This window comes from Dermacentor andersoni, chromosome 11, assembly GCF_023375885.2.
Source record: "Dermacentor andersoni chromosome 11, qqDerAnde1_hic_scaffold, whole genome shotgun sequence".
Classification (NCBI taxonomy): domain Eukaryota; kingdom Metazoa; phylum Arthropoda; class Arachnida; order Ixodida; family Ixodidae; genus Dermacentor; species Dermacentor andersoni.
The window spans coordinates 36,063,963-36,081,097 of NC_092824.1; the positions used below are offsets into that span (position 1 = coordinate 36,063,963).

The 17,135-nt window shown below is 47.0% G+C and overlaps 1 protein-coding gene across 1 annotated transcript in view; it reads right to left on the bottom strand.

Moving 5' to 3' along the window:
• Nucleotides 1–17,135, bottom strand: part of LOC126518157 (solute carrier organic anion transporter family member 4A1-like) — a 67,059-nt gene that overhangs the window by 36,189 nt on the left and 13,735 nt on the right. The window contains exon 3 of the mRNA XM_072285179.1: nt 3,558–3,910. Within this exon, the coding sequence (XP_072141280.1) occupies nt 3,558–3,910 (353 nt within the window). The remainder of the gene's footprint in view (nt 1–3,557; nt 3,911–17,135) is intronic.

Here is a 17,135-nt window from a genome sequence, read left to right on the forward strand (position 1 = left end):
CCCATCGCACAGCGCACACAGCTGAGAAAGGGAAATATCGTCACCCAGAAACAAGAGAAGGCCTGACGACGTGACGTCACTCGGCGAGTGACGTCACGGAGAAGAGGCCGGCGGCGCGCTCCGGGATACGGGTTGAATGAATGGATCGTGGCCTTATGGGCAACGTTAACTAGAGCCCAGTTATTGTTTTCCTTTAGGCATAGTTGAGGAGATGGCCCGCAGAGAACCGAAGGAGTTCCACTATTATTTTATTTATGCAAAACTATTTGCGCGCTGCATTATAAAAAGCCCGTCCATAAAAAATAAGCTGGTTCAACCTTAGGATTGAGAATGAACTTCTCGTAAATAATGGCAGGGAGCATGGCGTATATTGAAAAGTCACAGGGCTGCCCTCTTCTTCAGAGTGACTTCATTGCATTGATTTATCGTCGGCGTCAAAGAGTTTGCCGTTCATGCAACCATGAAAGTCCTTCAACAAAATGTTAGCACTGCACCATAACACATATCCTTTAACAACTTCACTGGTGTGCCCTTCTTCACATTCGGGACACATGTATTTATTCCAGTCTAGATTAGGCCCTAAACGAATAATCTGGCTTTCGAGGCGTTATCTTATACAGTGCCGCAGTCCATGTACTTACAACACCTCAAATGAGTTCAGCAATGGAGATACAAAACATTCGTGCAACTATATACAAAGAAACAGCTGCCTTAATCCGCATAATTCCAGCTTTCTTCCTCTTTGCCTTAGCACTGGCACCCAATATTGCCAGTGATCTTGCAGAAACATGAACGCATAATTTTGCGGCCCCGATTTGTAATTTCTCCAGAAAGTGGGCACGCAGCACTTATTAGGCTTATCCTGGCATGAACGTAATCCAGATTCCGCACCAATGTACGCTTGCCGGAGACACAACCACAATCGCAGCATAAGCGCAGAGACTGCATGCACGGTTCACGTCCTGAAAGAAAGTGCACTCGGAAGCACGTAGCAGCATGCCAGGACTTTTCTAAGCCCGCAGCTATCCAAGGAGCGGCAGGGTTCCCGGAACTAATCCAATTGTTATCGCCGTCGTCGCCCACTCGGTCTTCCGCGTCTCATTTTCAACACAGGTGCGCCGTACGTATCTTCGTAGCACGCTGCACGGAACTTCTACGTGGGCCTCTTTTGCGTGACGTAGCTCAAGCGGAGAGGGTACAGACAGAAGGCCTTACGTTCTCTAGAGGGTGTTGCACCTACCCAACTGAACCCTTTCACGATCCTTCCTGCACCTTCCGGGCCTCCGCACGACAGATTTTCCATACTGTAATGTGGTGCATAGACCACTCTGAGCGAAACGAACCGTAAATGTCCAGCCGAGTTTATCTAATCCGTTCTATGGGCACTGACAAACAACAATGGTTTTTACTCGTTTGGGGGGGAGGGGGGGTCTCATTTCGTGCGCCACCGAGGTGCGACGTCCACGACGCCGCTTGCAGCATTCGCCATCACATCGACGTTCTGAGACGCCTTCAGCGCAACGCTAAATCTTGCTTTCATTTTCAGAGTCTCGTCTAGGGGTAAAACTACCACGTCTGCTCATAAAACTTCCCCGAGAATTTTGTGTAGGGACAAAAGGTGGCACCAGAGGCGCTGGCGTAAGTAGAAGGTGATGGCGTAAGTAGAAGGCTCATTACTTTTCGAAGCGATATCGAGATGCCTTTGAACACGCACCTTTAAAGCGAGATATAAGAAGGAAGAAGAAGCATGTGCTTGCTGCGGTAAAGCTAGGAAAACTATGGAGCATGTTTTATTAGAATGTGAAGACGTCTACCCAGCGGTCGATTTAGGCACCACTGGCCTCTTTGAAGCTCTTGGGTTCAGCGGGAGCAGTGGTAAACATGTCCGCAATAGGCATTAGTAAGAGGGGATTGCAGGATTGGTGGAAGAAAAGTAGGGCAACGACAAAAGACAGAGACGTACAAAAGCACAGTTCCCACTAGGGGATCAGAAAATTTGGGCGTAGTAGTTCATATTGTTTTTCTTTTTCTTTTTTTTTTTATTGTTTAACCTAGGTAGGACATTAGGCATTATAATAGAAACAGCTTGGTGGCGCAACCCACCACCCCGTTCCAAAGGGGACGCTCATAACATCCATCCATCCATCCATGCAGTGAGCAATCTGGACGGGCTGCGCGATCATGCAAATCTTTCACGAGGAAAGGCGCCTCTCCCACATTCATTTCGGAATACTTGTAGAGTGAGAATGCAAGGGGAACTTTTGGGAAACTAACTTAACGTGCGATGCCTTTGTGTTTAAATTATACATGGCACCTCCCCCTCTAGTAGCCTTCCTTGCACAAGCTGTTTCGCTCGGCTGTCTCTATTCGCACTTCGTCTTGTTAATTAGTTGGATATGTCAGTTATGCTTGGTTAGCTAGTTCACTGTGCCAATTATTAGTTGATTAGCTTGTAAGTTAAATATATTTGCTTGGTTATTATAGTTAGGCCGGTTATAAGTGAATAATTTTGCTATTTCAGATAACTTAGTTAATCGGTTGGTTAACATTGTTAGATTGGTTATTTAATTAGTTTATATAGTTCACTTATTTACCTAGTCAGTTTAGTTGGTGTATTTGTTATTCTGTAATTAGTTTATTCGTAGAGTTGGTTTTGTTATTGTAGTTTGTTCCGTTACTTATTCTTGAGTTTATTTACTGTAGTGGTTAGATTATTTAGTAAGTTAGGTCAGTTATTAGTTTTATAAATAGTATAGTAATTACCAGTTTGTGAGGTTAGTCAGGTGGCTAGATTTGTTAGTTTAGTAATGAGTTGGTAACTATTTTATTGATCATACTAGTTATAATTTGTAATAATCCAGTAATAATTTTCTATTAATATAGTCATAGGTAACAATAACTTTAGTAATTTCGTAATTAATTTAGTTATTACCAATTTCTTTAATTAGTTATTCAGTTGTTTAGCATTGTTAGTTTGAAACGCAGGTTGTCTTTACGCGCATTTACATAAAAGTGCGACGTGAACTTCCTCTGTAGTCGTTAATACTAACGATGGAGCAGTCCAAGTGCGCAATTTTAATTATAAGTTAAGCCGCTGTTGGGAACGCAGTTGAACTTGGAATGAACTAAAGCGTTGTAGTCGTTTCGAAAGTGTTCGCCTTTAAGTTTCTGACCACTGTATAGAAACAGGGCGGCAATTCGCACACTGTGTCGACAATATTTACACGCCGACACAGGCAGTCGACCATTGCGCAATAGCGAGCGTACGCACAGAACGCTTGTGACGTCTGTTCGGCGTCTGCTGCAGTTCACCTTCTGCCTGCGCCAGCGCGGCAGTACGTCGACGGCGGACGCTATACTAAGCTTTCCCATAGCGTTACGCAGAAGTTCCATGACCAGATTGCTATCACTATATTGTAACTAGAATTTGTCACGTGACGCTCAAGAGAGACTTTTTCTTACTCAAAGGCGTAAAACGATCAGTCTCTTTCTTTTTAAGTCTTCCTGCATGACAGCCGGGACATTTGCACAGGCGGTTATACGGCGACCTATCGTACTTGTACTGCGGCGCGATGAAGTGGGGCAAGCTGAAGATGAACGAGCCGACGCCCATCATCGCAACGCCCACGGCCATGATGCGCGGTTTGTGCCTCTCGCTCCCGAAGAACGTGACGGGCGCCATGAAGAGCAGCGAGCCCACGTTGTACATGGACACGATGAGGCCCGACTCGACGCTGCGCAGGTGGAAGCGCCGCTCGAGCGTGGGCAGCGACACGTTGACGAAGCCGCTGATCACCATGCCCTGCACGAAGCCGGCCGCGCAGAAGCACGCCAGCACCCACTCGGACCTGGCGAACCGCTGCGCCACCGACGGCGAAAAGCCAAACCAGCCACACCGGGTGTCCTCGTCCTGCGCGGTATAATGTACCGGCAGTAATTATCTCCTCCTGTTGAGGCGTATACGTTTTTGCAGACTAATTGTTTATCCCAGTTCACTCCAGCAAATATCACTTGCGTTAAGCTGCCGGTAAAACTAACTCTGCTTACCCACAGTGACTGCATTTTTTTTTTCTGCAGTATGCAGCGTGTTCCCAAACGTACGACTACATTATGTATGCGAAAGCACCAATCAAGTGGCCCGTTGAGCAACAAACCTGGCGGCTGTCGTCTGTAGCAGCGAAACGGCACCTAAATTCCCATTGGCTGCAACGCAACGTCACGAGCGGGCCTCGACGCAGCAGAGCTAGCGAAAGGGAACACCTGTCAACTGCAAGAGCGCGCCAGGTGTTGCGTGAGGGGAGAGGACATTGCCGCTATACCACTTCACCCTCACTCTCAGAAGGCCGCGCGCGGTCCGTATCTCCCCCTCTCTCCCTCCCACTGAGCTGCTGCGCACGCCTGCCGGCCTTGGTGGCCGCTGCTGCTTCCTCGGTCTCTCGTCGCGCAGGACATCGGTGGCATGCGGCGTTGGCACCGCAGGCTGCTCGCTGCTGCTTGCTGCCTCGGGCAGCACATACCGCTATGGTACATTACCCGTACCGCAAAACTCGAAGAACCATTCAGTGGCATTCAATTCAATTCGCATTCATAACTCATAAGAGGTGCTTAGGTGTCCTCGGATTTTCGAAAGCACAACCATCTTTAAAGGGTCGAACCTGCAACGTTTCGTCACCTAGGGGGAAAGAATAATTATTTATTTTCCCCTGACGCCTCCAGCCAGCAGTTGTGCACGAACTTTCAACCGGAGATTCAGTTCTTCATGTCAAAAAAAAAGACGTGACATGAGTGGCTGCACAAAACAGTCAAGGTTCAATTACTCCGGAATTACGAGGACTCACCTGAAAGAGTACAAATGATCTTCCTGGCACCTTGACTGTCATTCATTGCCGTCTGCGTTATGTTAAAGAAAAATTCTACGCGGTTGACACACTTATCAAAGTACATCATATTTCACTCTTCGCTCGCTACGTCGCCGGCATGTCATGCGTATGACGCCGCGCGAGAGCCGCGCGACGAGTAGCACGTGATCTGCCGAGAGCGTCATCATACCAACCGAACAGTGAGAAGGCTCATTGCTTGATGCGCGCTCCCCGCCTCCAGTGTTGGAGACCGCGTAATCAGCTCAATTACGGAACGCGGCAGAGGGAAACTGAAATTAAAGCGACGGCACGCAACGTTCGCTTTCGAATACATGTGTGCGCTTTTCGCTTCCGGCGCTCCTCGTCGCGCCAGCTTTGCGACCGCGAGGGCTCGCACACGCCCACCGAACTGCTAGTGCCCCCGGTTCACGAAGCAACACCGGAAGGAAGCCCTCCGCAGTCGTCTACCACCCAACTTTTAGCCTGTCCCGCTCAATTTCGGACGACACGCGAGGTCCGTACTTCGCCGTCTGCGAAATTGCAGGGCACAAATGCCAACCCCATCAGAGAGCGTCCCAAATACTATGACCGGGCGTTACGAACAAAAATATTTTCAAGGCCCCGAACGACGGGTGAAAATGCGGTTATACGGACGCTTCTCGTCCGCCATTGCATATTGCCGCTCATTAACATAATTCGCGCGGCTCGTGAAATCCAAAATCATGGCGGGAAATCTCCACAATGGTGCCCCAGCGCAACGTGAGGCAACGTCAAATTGACGCTTACGAAAGGGCCCCTCCTCTGACACTCTTCACGGGATATTCCTTCAGCCAATCAGCAAGCTGACATGGCGGTTATCTTTAACCGCCAACCCTATATTCGTGAAACTGCAGGTGCATTGCACGGACTCCCGAACGCTACCATCCACTTCCTTATTAAATCGCTAAAGTGCAATATAGTTGCGAAGGACGTGCAAAAAAAAGTATTACTCGAATAATATTGCAATCACGTCACGCCATGTCATTTTGATGAAAACGCACAATTGCATTTTGCAAAACTTCCGTTTCTCGGCACAAATTTAAAACACGTGACCTCTCGACAGCCAATCAGAGAGTCAACATGGCGGATAATGGCAGCCGTGCAGCCGCCGTGCGTGTCGAGAAATCCCAGCATTGGAGACAGTCTGCGTAGATAGCTAAGGAGACAACCGAAACAGCTTCGATGCGAAGTAATGGAACGCATTTAGAGCCGTCTGGAAGACGCTTCTGCGACCTGACGCCACCTCGCTACGACAAAAAAAAAAAAGTTCAGAAAAACACATTTAAGTCTGCATTTTAAGTATTTCCGCCTGCGAACCTATGAAAAAAGGTCGCAGTTTCGCCCGAAAGGCAAAGCATCGATTGCGATAGCCAATTAGTAGACAGCTATACGAAGTACGGATAGTACTTTTGTCGATCCTATGACCTTTGAAACAATCGCTTACTGAATTAACAAGCATGGTTTAAGCGCGTAGAAGCAAACATGAACACATCACACTCTATCCGCACAGGCACTCCCTGTCAAAACACTGGTGTGAGCAAGCGCGGTCGCAGCAACGAGCGAAGTGACCTTCGTGCTGTCTATCGCTTCAACGCAAGAGCGACTAGAATAGAGCGCGCACAAAAGTATGAGCCTCTGCAGATTCCTATAAAGATACGGTGCACGCGGCCGCTCGCCGCCGTGCGAGATACGCACTTCTTGGCGGAGTCGAAGCCGCCCCCACCACCATTCCCTCCCATCATTACTTCATGCTTTCCTATCTATCGCGCGCGAGATGTAACTGCGATCGTCATTCCCCTTGCGCCCTATCGCGAAATACGCAGTAGCTGCCACTGCAAAATGCGCATACCGTGGTTTGCGCTGAACTTAACGGACACTACGTCAAACTACAAATGCCGACGGTTTTAATGCGATAGTGTAACGGTCCACCTTTTCGCTGAAAATCCGGCGTCGGTCACAGTGCCGGCAGCGATGCCCGTACAAGAAAAATCATCCCGAACCCCGCCTCCCAATACACGCAGGCCCTCCGCATGGCGCAGAGGCGTTACTGTACTAAATAATTGGCTTTCTCAAAGTGCCTCAGAAAATTCGTAAAGTTCAACTTGCACGCAACCTACTGACATGATGGCATCGAATTGTAATTTCAATATGCGAAGAAACATAATTCTGTTACGCGGAAACACAAACACAAACCCCTTTTTCAGCTTCCGTTTCAGGTCTGTTTTAGCACGAACGGCGCACCCCGCTCGGTTCCCTGCAACGCCATCCAGATGGCGCTCGCCTCCAAGCATCCACGTAAAGTAGATGGGCTGGGAGAGTGTTCAGGTATCTGCACAGGAAAAACGTTGATTCACAGTGGAGGAAAAGAACTAGGAAGCTTACCAGCAAGTATGCGGCCTGTAGGGTGGGCAACACAGAAACAAAGAAGGTCAAGCGGAAAGTCAGAGAGGCTGAAATAATCTCATGGGTGCCGGCAATTGAAAAGAAACCTGCCATGAGTAACTACTTAAGAGGAAAAAACCAAATTAGGAAAGAAACCATTTATCATAACTCAAAGGGAAGCTCACTACTTTTCGAAGCGAGATCGGGATGCCTTAGAACACGCACCTATAAAGCGACATATAAGTAGGAAGAAGCACGTGCTTGCTGCGGTAAAGCTAGGGAAACTATGTAGCATGTTTTATTAGAATGCGAAGACGTCTACCCAGCAGTCGATTTAGGCACCACTGGCCTTCTTGAAGCCCTTGGGTTCAGCGGGATCAGTGGAATTAGTGAGAGGCGATTGGAGGATTGGTGGAAGAAAAGCAGGGAAACGACAAAAGACGGAGACGTACAAAAGCACAGTTCGCAATAGGGGATCAGAAAATTTGGGCGTGGTAGTTCATAGTGTTTTTTTTCTTTGTTCATTGTTTAACCTAGGTAGAGCATTAGGCAGTATAATCGCAAGATCTTGGTGGCACAACTCACCGCCCCGTTCCAAAGGGGATGCTCATAACATCCATCCATCCATCCATCCACGGCAGCGGCGGCACCCGCCGTAGAGGAAAAACAATAAAAAAGAACCAGAAGGCTAGCCTTCGTGCAAAGCGTTCGCTGTCAGCGCTTCCAGGAAAACATACCGGTTAGACAAGCTGCAGTTATCGGGGAGCGTCAGAAGCAGTGAGGGATCTTTTAATGCTGTCACGTTCCGCTTTTAAGGGCGAAGCTTAAGAGCCCTAAAGCCCCTTAAACTTCGTAAGTTAGCGACACTATCCTCCTCCGCCTTCACTCCTCCTCATTTCTCCTCTTTTTCACGCTCCCTCATCGACCGTGGCGCCGCTTACACGGCTCGAGCGTAGCAACGGCGCCAGCATGCGCTCCTCGCCACTCCGTAGACACTTCTCGAGCAAAAACGGCGCTGACGCACGGCGCGAGGGCCCACGTGATTCTATTAGGCCAATAGCGACGCGGCGTCGGCCTCGGCCAGAGCGCGCGAGGAGGAGGCGGCATTCTTCAAAGCGTGTCACTACTTTACGAAGTTTAAGTGGTTTTAAAGCGCCCTCCAAATTTTTTCCTTCCGTCTCATCTCGTGCACCACAGAAGCACAGCACTCGTCGTCGCGCCAGCATTGAGACACGCCTGGTGGCTGCCGGGGCGCCGCTCTTGCTGTGCAGCAGCAGCTGCCTCACGTGCTGCGCCGAGACATGTCGCCCCCACGTGTATGATTAGAAAAAAAAAATCCGGGATTTTACGTGCCAAAACCAGGATATGATTATGAGGGGCGCCGTAGTAGGGGACTCCGGGTTAATTTTCACGACCTGGGGTTCTTTGACATGCATCCAATGCACGGTAAACGAGTGTATTTTTGCATTTCACACTCCATCCAACGCGGCCGCCGGGGTCGGAAATCAAACGTGCGACCTCGTGCTTACAAGCTCACCGCGATAGCCGCCAAACCACCACGGCGGGTGTATGGTTGGAGCACCGTCCAATGAGCTCCTGCAAAACGCGAGACCTTATATCTTTCAGTGTTTCGCCCTTCGTGTGAAACTACCAAATCACCCTAGTACGAATACACTATTCGTTGCTCGCCGTTTTGGCGCGTTTCGAGAGCGTTAACCCTTTCGTCCTACTCCTCAGCTGCTGAGGCATCACGCTTTTCGTCGTGCATGGATGCTAAGACGAAGCGGTTGTGGAGACCCAAAGAAAGAACAGTGCTTTCTCTTCAACGTGTCAATTTCCATGACGGTTGACGCCATCACTGAGGTGGCAGAGGATTGCTGCAGCAGGGCGGCAACAGGTTATTGGTAGCTCTCTGCACTGCGCCCCGCGCCGCCAGGATTACGACAGAAGTCTGTCTTCTGCTACTGAAGAAGAGTATATACCGCTGGAACGCACGGCTATACTCTCGTCTACTTGACGAAGTACTGCCTTGCACCTTCTGCCAGCATTGACTCTCTGAAGCTGGTCTACTTGCACCGATTGGTAAATGCCGCTGGCTTGTGAAGCTCGAGTTTGTGAAGCAACATTATCATGATCATTGTTTCATCATGGTGTCTGGCTTTCGGCTAATGCTAGAATACAAAGAAATAAAGAGCGTGCTTCATGCGTGGTGCAGAACGCCATTTTAGGGCGGATTGCTCAACCACTAGACGTGCGCGAGGTGCCAGTTTGGGCTGCAAGACCGCGACGTGCCCTGCATCGTGCAGACGCCGTTGGAGAAGTATGTCGCTGCTGTAACACCAGAAACGCGCGCCCTGCCATTTTTTGAAGACAAAACACTGAAACGACAGCACTGACGCGACAGCACTGACGCGAGCCGCCGGTCAGCCCGAAGCAGAGTCGAGTGTACAAGAGTTGCCAACGCTAGCTTTCCCGAGAAACGAGCGGCGCTGATTCTTCTGACTCTGCTAACGGGAAGAGTAACTAGACGCCGCTAACCACAAAGTATTTGACCACTGAGGACAATGAAGGGATTGTATTCGACGCTGAAAGGCGCCGCACTCGGTCTCTTCGATCTGTCACCCTGGACGGGCAAAAGCTACCGGAGCCGCCCAATACGCCAATGCTCAATGTCAGTGCTTCGGGTAGCACTGATCAGTCCGCGACGACAAGTAGAAGAGGCCAACCGAAGGGAAAGTTGGTAGCCAATTATTGTCCCCCTCCTTCCCCCTTTCGACCCTGGTCCGTAGGCCAGTTCACTAGTTATGCCCGTTGTCAAGACAAGAAAGGTGCGTAGGATTTGCACGTGTGGTGCGGTGGTGAACTAAAAATGCTCAAACTCACAGTTGTAAACTTGGGGGACGTCAGGAAACGGCTGTTTACTTCGGATGGGGATCCGTCGCCGAAACCAACCGAGACGTCCGTTAATATATGCGCCAAACTGCCACCAGACGTGCCAAGCAAAGATGTGTGTCCCATGCAGCAATGTACTGGCCTTGACATAAGAAACCGCTTTTGAAAGCATATATTATGAAACCACAGAATATGACAATAAATATATTCGCACATTTGCTCAATATTCTGGATAACCTCTGTGTCGTGCGCTAGACAGTCTTCGTTGGTCGTCCACCTTCACAGAGTGGAATGGCTCATGAACTTTTTTTCAAACCTTTCGCTACGGCGCTAAGTCAGCACTGATGAAAGCATCGCAATAGGCGCTGGCTGAAGCAACGCTAAGTGGCCACCGCGCATACTATTTGCTGCACGAGCGTCTGCCACTAGTTAAACTTACTAGAATTCCCCTCCCTTGTTGCTTATTTTTGAGCAATACTCAAGCGCAGTGCTGGTTTTACGTTCCCTATTGTAGTATCCCCCCAACCCGCTTGGGCCTCATGTTAATACGTCGCTTCCCGTGGGTTGCAGCGATAGAAGTCACCGAAATACTTGTGTAACATGTCCGTGGCAAGCCAACTGCCTCAGCATATTTTCTTACATATGTAACTCATTCATTCATCGTGCATTTTCCCACAATGACGTTGAACGACAAGGCCTTTTCTGCCAGAAATAAATTGAGAGCAATGGTTCATTTAGTTCACAAGAAGAAAATTGTGCAGAAACCACCTAAGGTGGCTTTCAAACGAAGCGGGCCGTAGAAATCACACACACTAGAAAAATTCCGAGGTATACTGCTGATGGCGACAGCGGTATTTGATGATGGTGGCAGAAATTATCAATGACATGCATTGTTAGATGGCACGTTACCGTGACGGCAACGGCATCAAAAGAATGATGCTGCGACGATGACCGCAGTATGACAAGAAGGAATCGCACCGGAATCATGACAGCGAGACGACAACGGCACGAGGGTAGCGGCACGACAACAACGGAGTCCCGACAACGTTGCGAAAATGGCGTCACAGCGGCTGCGTAAGTCCCCTGCCTTCTCCGCTCGGTTAGTCCACAGAGGCCATATACTCCTCGACACTATTTCCTTTGGGATCACGCAAATCTTGCTCACTCTATGAGTTTGCGTAAGTGAAGCTGTGGTGAGCTGGCAAGATGAAACGGTGCATCCCGACAAGAGATACACAGCGGACTTCGGCGACGAACGCTCTCCGCAACCGCCTGCCCAGGCGGCAACGACTTGTGACTCAGCCGTCATCACAGACTGCACAATTGAAACCTTGGGACGCCCCAAAGTTATCGCGACAGGGCTCGTCAGTCTCAACAGTTGCATAGTTTGCGTTATGCGGAGAACGGGCCCCTTAAGTATGTGTCTCGCGCCAGGGCACGTGCCCTTTGCGTCGGTGTCTTTGCATCTGCGCAGAAGGTCTAGCCGACGATCACGATGACGGGCGAATGAGCCATCGAAAGTTATGCCCTTTAGGATTCATATCCCATCACCACTGCTCTCATATTACTACTGTCATCGCTGTCTCACTGCTACCGCCATACCCACGCTCGCGTCAGGCCCACAGTTGATCGCCTTACACAAACACGTTGGTCTATCCGGTTAACTTGCTGAAACCCAAGCGTTGCGAAACCATCCAGCTACCTGCACAATTGTTCGCATAACATCGATTTCCACAGCGCGTGGGATCTGTACAGTGTTCTGTTTATTTCTTGTCCGTCCGTCTGTCGGTCTATTTTGCTCCCATACGTCATCAATTCTTGGGCGTTTCATTTGTGTGGCCTGTGTGTGTACATTTTTCGCACTTTAGTCTACGTGTGCCTTAACCGTCTCTCTCGGCTGCCTCCTTCCTCAAAGCCTTATGCGGCTCCTGTTTACGGAGAAAACCAAATCGAAATATATTACTCAGGCAAACTTTCTCGACATTTCGGCCTCGAGCGTGTGCGCCAGTCTTCTAGTCGGTGGACGTGCGTCCATCTGCTGCCTCAACGTTAGGACAACGCGCACAGTACTGGCTTTAGTTGTTAAGGGGAAGGCTTAACTCGGGACCGGCGTTTATTTCCCTATTCAAATGCATTTAAAACGCATGAATGCTCGTATCAGACAACCGCTGTGGTCTGATGCTAGTAACTCTAGGAAGCAGACGTACACTAAGCTATCCTAGGAAGCAGAATTACGATTTAGAACCTAAAGTTTTTCAAAAATTTCGCCGAAAATTGGTAAGTTTTAAGAAAGCTAAACGCCCGAAATTCACACATCTGCAACTCCGCACTAATAGCAGGTATTGAAGTTCTGGAAACTGCACCTTTGTGAGCGTCTCAAGCGTAGAAATATGATCCGTGACTTTACAGCTTCTGTGTAACCGTTACAATATTTACGAGGAATCTGGAACAGTCCCACTCACAAACAAGTCGTGTATTTATTAGTGCTGCGAAAGAAAACAATTTCGTAAACCTAAGCCTTTTCCAACCTTGTTATAACGAAAGTGCATATACCGAAATAATGGACATTACAAAGTGAGTGAAATCCTCTTTGAAGTAACCATTGAGATTGATACTGCATTACGTGCACCAATAGATCTAACGAAGTGATCGATACAACGAAGTAACTGTGCCTTGCCCTTGAACTTGGTTATAGCTAGGTTTCTCTGTTTTATCAGATGAAGATCGCAGAATTGAAGTTGAAAGTTGAAGAAACATCACCGCTAATTATTGTCAATCAACGCGAACAGCACAGAAGGCTTCTTTTACATCGATTCCCACAGTGCGTGGGATCTGCATATTTTTATTTCTCAGTTTTTAAGAATTATAAACTGATATCATAAATTGACGCTGTACTCACTAGTGCTACTTTATTTTAGCTTCTTTTAAAATGCAATAAACCATGTCAAAATCAGTGAAGAAAAATTGCTGATAAAAATTATTTCTCCGTTCCCGTGCATTTATATAGGAGCTCCCAAGCTAAAGCTTCCTCTTGAGAACTGTGATACTTCATTGTTACAAAAACATCTTGGAGTTTTTTCACCTGTACAGTTAACCCGGCTTTACGCGTGAAAAATAAAAAATAAAAGAGGAGATGCCCTCAATCAGTCCAGTTCGCTGCAAGACTTTTTCCAAAAGAAAACCTCGCAGCATTGATATCCGTCTGGCATGAGACTGATGTTTGTTCAGTGAATCTTAAATTGCGTGAACCAGTGATTCTGGGCGATTGAACCACTTCATTGTCATAATTTATCGCCTAAACGGAAACCATCACTGTATCTATCTGCTTACATGGCTCTTTAGTGAAAACCTGCAACTTTGCTTGAAAACAAGCTCCGAAATAATGTACAAGCTATGAAGTAACTGTATATGGAAGCAAAAAAGACAAGTAACAGTTTTGTGCAGTGACACTAAAAAAAAAAATAGCTTTTACATCCACGTAATCACGGTACATGGAATACTGCGTTACCGGGGGCATTAACGTGAGCAGCCGGGTTGGTGGCGTCACCTTGTGACGCCATCTTGTGGCTCAGAGTTCCCATAGAAAGCAGACAGTGTTATTATTACAGTAACTGACCATACGTTACTCATCTGCTCGTGTAAAGCGTCGGCAACATTGCTACCCATAACATGCAGTCCCTTTAGCTTTTAATTGCTTCGACGAGAACGCCATTATTGCACAAAAACACAATATTGCCGCTGAGTAATCATCATCATCATCATCATCATCTGCCGTGCTCGTTTACCGTAACCCGGTATTTCTGTAAAAAGTGGCCAGGCTTAACTTTTTTAGCTCTCATAAAGGAACAAGAAGGAAAAGAAAGAACCGAGGTATTCGACTTTTTCTTAGATATAACCGCAGTGGCACTAATACTTGCAGAGCTAATCACGGGCAATACACAACAAACTGCCCAACAAAGTTGTTCGTATGACGGCCGTCACGGTAGCTTAGAGCATTGCACGGGGGATTTCTGTATATGTGAGCTAGGCTTTCACCTGTCACGAGTTCTCTTTCTGTCCACATTGATTTGCATTTTCCTTATTATTTTTACGTCTCAATGAAACGCGTAGCCATTATTTTCCCTGCGCTTCAGTTGGTAGTCTCTACACAGCAGGCACTGGATCAAAAACCCAAAATGCTTTAGCGCGAGGACAGCCGGAGTGAACGAACAGACTAAATTTGTGCATACCTGCGTGCTCGTGGACTGCTTCTGCTCCTCCATGGTCGTCCTGTCGCGGCTTTTGTTGACACCCCGTCCGTCTGGGCAGGTCAGTCACCTCGTCTTCCTCTTCTTAGTCCGCAGGCCATAGTTTCATTAGGAAGCAGCCCAGGATTGCTTCTCAAACCTAAACGACTGCATAAAGAAAAAAAGTTTATTCAGTCGCATTCAGAGTGAAGTTTACGGTGAAAGTAACTGGCCGCACAATAAATTGCACAACGTTATTAATTGGACAAAGTTATCTTGTTATAATTCACATCCTGTACCTCTCAAAACAAAAGAGCTGCTGGTTTCAAAACTGTTGCAAGAGTGATCAAATCAAGTCTATTTTATTCCATCCACAAATATTGCGGGAAGGGTCTGAAAGAAATCGGATCTATCCACTTGAGAAGCTTCGAGCCCCCGCTTACACGGTAGTAACTGAAAGTGTGGAATTAGTTAGCGTGTTGTACGTACGCCTAATATATATATTAACCAGGTCATATGAAAAGAAATATTGAAAAACACACAGGGGGCCCTTTGAAGTTTTCTGTATAACTTAAGTAAATACTGCTCCAGCTATACGACAGTTTTCACTAAGCAATTGGCTGGTTCATCGTAGTGGGCTTGCGTCTGAGTTATCAGCGATCGTCGATTGCGCGCGCTACAAAATCGGTGGAGTGTTCGAGGCAGCGATACGCCATTTTGAAGAAGCAACAATCCGCGTGATTTCGCTCCCTTGTAGGCATCTCTTACTACGTTATTTTGTGAACGCACAGGACAATCTCCTGCAAAAAGGGCTTTCTTTCGTGAGTCTGGACATATTACGTACCATGTCTAACTTCATATTCAAGCGCTCTCGTGCCAACAAACAAAGCGCTCTGATTGCGTAGGTACCCGTACCGCAAATGACAGCGACGTCACGTGATCGCACTGCAAGACGTACAGTGAACGTACCAAGGTCGTCGAGTCCACGTTTGAAGAATATTAAACCACTTGCCGAAAGTCGGTCAGCAAGCCTTATGTGATGTAACTTGTTCATGATTCCATGGAGGGAAGTGTATTGGGCCCCCTGTTATTTTTATTATTTATCAATAACATGCCGCAAAACATTACAGTTCCCATCAGACTCTTCGCAGGTGATTGCGTACTGTATAACCCTATTGAATCACCTGCCGATCAGACCGATTTAAATTCAAATTTGCAAAAGGTAAAAAATTGATGTGACACCTGGAAAATGGTTTTGTACTCTGAAAAAACGGTTTACATGTCTATCACTACAAAACGAAGTACAGTAAACTCTCAGTTGTACGAACTTCGGTTTATCGAATATTCCCGGCAGTTTTCTTATATATACTATGCAAAATTGTTTCACTTGAACGAATTTCGGAAGTCAATATTTCAGTTTAACGAACTCGTTCAGAGCACCAAGGCTTATTTTACGATCAGTTACTTACTCAGTTATCTGATCGTAACTTAGCAGTTACGATCAGATACTTCGTTTGAAGACTATGCACAGTGGGACAGTGCACTGATTACCTGTGCTGGACAGACGGATCTGGAGATATTTTCCAGTGTTCGTCCTGAAGAAGAAGAAGAGTGCGACGAAGAAGAAGCAACTGCTGAGCCAGTTCCAATTCGCCACCAATAAAGACGTTTCTAACATTAGTTCCTCCACAGTTGACTTCTCTAAAACTATTATGGGTACCTGGACATTGTGGCTTACATTCAAATGAAATGGCAGACGCATTAGCGCGAGCATCCCTGAGTGGACCTATAATGCCTGTTCTTCCTTTGGTGGCTCACATAACAGCAATCAGATATAGAAAATATTCTATTCATAGAGATGTCAGTGAATCAATAACGACATGGACAGAATATCAGCACCTCAGATTTCCGTGGAAGATCCAGTGGTGTCCATCAAGACAATCAGAAGTAGCGATCACGAGATTACGCTGCCGTGTCCCTCCATTAAACCTATATTTACACAGGACTGGTCTGACGCTATCTCCTCTGTGCCCATACTGCCAAGAAACAGAATCACTAGATCATTATTTTTTGGTATGTCGACGATACAAATTGTTAAGAAAAAGACACCTAGAACTTCCGTTCGCAAAATTAGGGTTAATATTATCACCAGAAATCATACTATCTTTCGGTGCGTCAGTTATAGGGGTCAGCCACAGGGACGTATTTGATGCCGTTTGCAGTTACATTCAGTCAACAAAACGAATAACTTTTTAACTTTTGTCTTGTATTTTGGTTGTTCTTGTAGGTTTTTTTTTTTTTTTTTTTTTAATCTCTCTTTCGTTATATTTTTTCTCATCGAATAAGTAGCACTTCAAAAGATTAGGTGAACGTTTCAGCACGCAATTCTTGGCCAATCCCCCAGCGTGGGTATGAGCCATAACATGAGGCCATCATCATCATCATCATCGCCAGTTTCAAGCCCTATAACTCTAGCTGAGGTTGTAGGGTACATTGCAAAGTTGAAATACTTTGTGTCTCAACAGCAGGATGCGCCAGAAGTGTACAAGAACATTGACTCTTTGGACAGTTTGTTAATTCATTTGCTTTAAAAGTACAAGTGCACAAGACGAGTACAAATTTTTTTTCTGAGTGAGAAAGGCAGCGTTATAACTGTTATGAACCTCTTACTTGCTGATATGTACAAATTCCATTTCACACATTTCTAACACTATGGATGCCATTTCTTTTGCTCCAT